The 5,787-nt window shown below is 38.7% G+C and overlaps 1 protein-coding gene across 1 annotated transcript in view; it reads right to left on the minus strand.

Moving 5' to 3' along the window:
• Positions 1–5,787, minus strand: part of LOC106525961 (occludin-like) — a gene marked incomplete in the record, with an annotated part of 33,852 nt that overhangs the window by 9,006 nt on the left and 19,059 nt on the right. Inside the window, 2 exon segments of the mRNA XM_014020365.1 lie at positions 483–659; positions 3,715–3,863. Coding sequence (XP_013875819.1) covers positions 483–659; positions 3,715–3,863 — 326 coding nt within the window.

The raw sequence follows: 5,787 nt of genomic DNA on the forward strand, positions 1-5,787 counted from the left end.
CTTAAAAGCCTGAATTTAGCCTGAAACTCTCAGACTGAAGAAGTCTCTTGGAGGAGAGACGAAACGTTTCATTAGATAAGAACCCGTCCAGAGGACCTATACTATTTTTTTCCTTTTGATTTTTTTACCTGGATTACTGAGATGCATCAGGACACGCTGAGAAGGTTTGTTTTTGTTCTGGTTCTGATAAGACCCATGCCTCAAACTCTCAGGCCCGTCCTGGCTGTAAGCTGGGTTGGAGTTACAATTTTTGAATAAATTTTTTTCAAAGAGAACCAATGACTTCCATTTCTGATTGAGTTTTTCTTACAGGCTGTCAACTGAAAAATAGTATTATTTTGTACATTTGTCCCACTGCTTAGAAACCAGTGTCTGCAGATGAACAAACATGCAGTGAGCTTTTCATGGACTAAAAATCAGACTTTAGACTTTCTCCAAAGGTAAAATGATTAAAAGSTTGCAGAAGTAGAYCAATGACCCACCTGTAGAGAGAATCTGTATGGTCTTGGTCCAACTTATTGCCAGTGTCTTCTGATGTATAACCAGTCTCATTTTGAGACTGGACCATGGTGTGACCAGCAGGAATGGACTCATCGTCCTTCTGTTCCCTCTTCATGTGAGAAGACAGTTTCTGGACACTGTGAGCCTTGGATGAGCTGCTGCAGGAAACAGGAGAAGAAGGTCTCTGCAGTCATTAGGTAAGAGTTTCTTGTTTTGTGGGAGAAGTTTGTCCAAGACACGGCTGGTCTGTTTGACATTTGCAGGTGTAGTTTGTTAAAGATGTAATTGATTGGATTGACTATTTTGGGTGGGGTTTGAAGAAGCTGGGGGCATCTGGGAGTAGCTTGGTTGAAACGTCCAGGAAACCCCTATAGTTTTTAAAATATAAATATAAATTTTAGTCATAACTCGAGACAGGAAGTTGCTTGTTGCACAATATTTGAATGTTGTCCATGTGGATGTCCAACAATTCAGCTCAGTCAAATCAGCCCTAACCCACCTGTGAAAAGATGGCTATATATGAATATAAGTAAGCAAACTTAATTTCTATAACACCTTTCACAGGATGAGCATCAGAAAGTGCTTAACAGAGAGCAAATAACTAAAAACAATAAAACAGTGCACAAATATAATGAACAATTAAAAACAGAAAGGAAAACTTAAAAGGTTTCTAAAAATGTCTTAAGATGACTTCATATTAATCATAACTTGTGAGAAGGTGCTTGCTGCATGAAGTTTGACGTCATTAAAATAAAAAAAATATGTTTTTATGTTCACAATATTTTTCATTTGAGTCACAGCTTTGTTTTAAACTGTACATAGTCATTAAACTAAATTTACATGTTCACAATAATGTTATTGTTACCATTACTTCCCTTTTTAATTTTCCCACAAGACAAGTCAGTCCAACCAATCACGGTTTTGCCAAGCTCCATCTATTATCCAAACTCTGACAATAACGTTTAGGACAAACTCCGCCCACACAAAGAACTCCACCAATCACAGTTAGGACAAACTCCGCCCACACGAAGAACTCCACCAATCACAGGAAAAACTCCGCCTTTATAACAAGAAACTCCCCCTACTGTATGTACTGCTGAGACCCCTGCTTAGTAAACAGTGGCTCTGTGTCATGGCTCATAGTAGTCTCTGTACAGAAACTAAGAAAAAACAAGCATTTTAAAAATATTTATTTTATAAAAATTACTTTGTTTACAAATTGTGGTGGAAGAATATCATATGACGTCCCTAACWGTATATTTCCTCGACATGTTCCTGTTCTGTATCTTTGATAACTGCCCGGTGCATGTTCTGTTCTGATGACTCATCGATGCTGACTGTACATCTGCAGTCTCACATCACCCATATAACTTGTAATTACTCCTTTGGTCTCTGAATATTTCTGACGCTCTCATTTTCTCGACCCGGATGTATAAATTGACTGTTTCCTGTCTATTTGTAGTCAGTGGCTCCGGGGAGGAACCGCTGATCGGACCTCGGCGGGGCTGCTCAGACCCTTCTGCATATGCAACTAATAAATCATCTGAGACCAGACCACTCAAGTTCACCTTCTTTATTTCTGCCCTGATGGAATATTTTCCATTACACAAATAATTCCCCAATTAGAAATATATTGATTTGTCTAGTTTCTTCAAAAACATTGTTCTCTTTTATATTTGCTTCAGCATACTTTGTTTTTCATTGTTTTTGTCTTCCTATGCAGTCAGTATCAGTRATATTTTTAGACCAAGCAGAGGGAAAAATGATGAAATCACCCTGTAAATTTTCATTCCATAAACTAACACTGCATCAGATTAGATCTGCTTCTAAAAAGACTGATCACACCTTGGAGAGCTGTTGTACCAAGTGGACTGACATGAGTCATGGCTCCAACACCAGAGATGTCAACTGACACAAAGGAGAGGATTATCAAACTCTTAAAAAGGGTAAATCATCATGTTGGTTGTTCACAGTCAGCTGTGTCTAAAATCTGGACCAACAAACAACAAGGGAAGGTTGTTAAAGACAAACGTACTGGTAGACCAAGGAAGACATCAAAACATCAAGACAGAAAACTTAAAGCAAGATGTCTCCAAAACAGAAAATGCAACAAAACAAATGAGGAATGAATGGAGGAAACTGGAGTCAACATCTGTGACCGAATGGTAAGAAATGGCTTAAAGGAAATGAGATTTACATTTGGAAAAGTTAAAAGAAAACCATCATTGACATCTAAACAAAGAACAAGACATCAATGGGCTAAGGAGAGGCAATCATGGACTGTGGATGACTGGATGAAAGTTATCTTCAGTGATGAGTCAAGAATCTGCATTGGACAAGGTGATGATGCTGAACTTTAGTTTGGTGCCGTTCCAGTGAGATTTATGAAGAGGACTGCCTGAAGAAAACAACACATTTCCACAGTCCTTGATGATATGGGGCTGCATGTCAGGCAAAGGCACTGGGGAGATGACTGTGGTTCATTCTTCTATCAATGCACAAGTTTACATTGACATGTTGGACAGTTTTCTCATCCCTTCAYTTGAACAGATGTTTGGAGGTGATGAAATCATTTTACAACATGACAATGCATCGTGCCATAGGGCAAAAACAGTGAAGGCATTCCTTGGAGAAAGACACATTCAGTCCATGTCATGGCCTGCAAATAGTCCAGATCTCAGCCCAATTGAAAACCTGTGGTGGAAATTGAAAAAAATGGTCCATAAGAAGCTCCGACCTGCAAAGCTGATCTGGTAACTGCTATCAAAGAGAGTTGYCACCAAACTGATGAAGAATACTGTTTGTCACTCATCAAGTCCATGCCTCAGAGACTGCAGCTGTTAGAAAAGACAAAGGTGCTGCAACTAAATACTAGTGATGWGTMTTMWATGGTCTTTAGTTTATCTGTTTTTCATGATTCCATACTTTTTTCCTCAGAATTGAGTGATTCCATATTTTTTCCCTCTTTTTGGGCAAAAAAAGATAACTATTACTTACTGCCACAAATTTATTTTCTTGATTTCTTTTAGTGTTTCTTAAAACCAGAAAGTTGACATTTGAAATGACTTTAGTTTTATGTGTCGTGARCTGATTTTTTTCTACAAAGTTAAACAACAGAATGAACATCCTCCATTTTTGCCAGGTGTGGTAWAAATGTCCTGTGTCTTCCTCATGGACCCTGGAGCACTCTTCGATGCTGTTGGATGGTCTCACCTGTTGCTTTTATAACAGCCCTCACTGTGGACAGGTTTGTAGGCGTAGGAYACCACACTGTTCTCCGCCCTCAGGTCAGGCACCGCCCTCTCAGATACAACAACAGTTGGGGCCTGCTGGGTGCTGCGCTCCTCTCCAACATGGTTCACCTACAACAAGATCAATAAAATCAAATTCCAAACTGAAAGAGAGATYATATTTTGCTTGTGTGTGTGTGTTTAAGTTTGTGTGTGTACTGTATGTGTGTTTCTTAAGAAAATATCAAATTAACCACTGAATGGGATTTAATGACATTCTCTGAAGTTTTTGCATTGCAGGGCCTGCCTCGACCCACCCTGGCTGCAGACAGCCCAGCCTTGCTCTACTCTGGCCCAGTTTGTGTTTGCATTGAGCAGCTAGCTGCCATAATGTGGGTGGGATCATAATATTAAACACCCACCATGATATTCTGTTTTATTTTTGACAAAACAATAATAAACTACACCAAACTTGAAGAAAAAATGCAGAAAATTTAATGTGACCATCCAGCAATTTGACGTTTAAGACAAGAGGGCAGGACAACAGAGGTAAGCTAATGCTAGCTTTTTGTTAGCCTGTTACTGTTGGTAGCATGCTACTGTTGTTGTGTTGTGCTTATAGTGTTTATTTTGGTATTTTTGGTTCGGTAGTAGCTGAGCATCTTAAAGTTATGCTTTGAACACAACATATTGTGCAACATATTTGTTTAAAACTGGTAATAACATTGTCTAATTTGTATTTCTGTTAGGAAATGCAGCTTTTAAAAAATGCAGAGATTTTACTGAATAAATCACATAAAAACATCAAAACATTAATTAAAGATGCTGCCAGTGGCTCATTAGGGTCACCATAATAATTACACACCAGTGTCAGCCACTGCCCTGTTGAGTGTAAGGAGTGAACCCAAAACACAGAAACAAAGACATAAAATAAAGAAATAACAATAAGGCAGCTGAATATCTAAAGAGTCATAAAAAGGCAAACATCTCCTAAATTTTGTCAGGAGACAATTATTGGCTCGTTAGCTGGTTTCCCTAATGATGCACACAAAGTTGTGCACAGATCCGATCATGTATGTGGGATTTATAGCCAACCATAAGCAAAGTGGGTGGAGCTAAAGTGATCTTGTCAGACTACTCCACACACYTCTTGAGCAGGTCTCCCTGATGATGCACACAGAATTTGGTGCAGATCGGATCATGTATGTGTGATTTAGAGCTAACCATGTGGTAAGTCTGCATGTTCAAAGCTGTAGGGGGYTTAGCTCAYATATATGTGCAAAAAAAAGAGACAAACTGGTGGCTTTTATCCAAAATGACCCAATTCCTGTGATATTTGGACCATGACTCCCAAAGACTTGTTTGTAGGTTCTGAGATGTTACACATGTACTAAATGTCATGATTSTAGGTCAAYGCATGGCTTAGATAACTGTAGGTGATGCTGTGGAGGAATTAGGCCATGRCGTATGGCCACATGTGTTGACAGGCATGCAACATGGATGACTCTCACCATGTTTGGTATATTTTAACTTTTCTATGTGAAAGTTACAGCTTTCTGAAAATGTAACGGATGGATGGAGAACATTTCAGAGTCCCCCGCCTTGGCAAAAGGGGGCAAAAAATAACAAAATGGCTAWAACACAGTCACAATTTTTAAATAGTCTACTGATTTGTGAGTGACTGACACGATCAGAACACACATTTTGAACCTGAAATACCATCATTTTGCATGAGACACACAACTTTATTTACCAGTATTATTCTTTACAAATCTGTCATTTATAAGATGATCTTTTTATAAAACCAGTTAACATTCAGCAGAACGCCTGTGTGCCATTTTTGTTTCGTTTTATTGTGTAATGTCGTTTCTGTGTTTCTGTTCGTCATGTGTCTGTGTTCAATGCATCAAACTTGACGTTTAGGTCCTCCTCTTTCGAATGACACCTCATTTTACCAACTGGTTCAAGTATCGGACAAATAAGCATCAAATGTGAGTGAAAAACAAATATCTTTTCACTGCTGGTGGTTTTATAAGCTGTGTGGAATGTTAATGAT

The sequence above is a fragment of the Austrofundulus limnaeus genome, unplaced genomic scaffold (genome assembly GCF_001266775.1).
Source record: "Austrofundulus limnaeus strain Quisiro unplaced genomic scaffold, Austrofundulus_limnaeus-1.0 Scaffold250, whole genome shotgun sequence".
Lineage (NCBI taxonomy): Eukaryota > Metazoa > Chordata > Actinopteri > Cyprinodontiformes > Rivulidae > Austrofundulus > Austrofundulus limnaeus.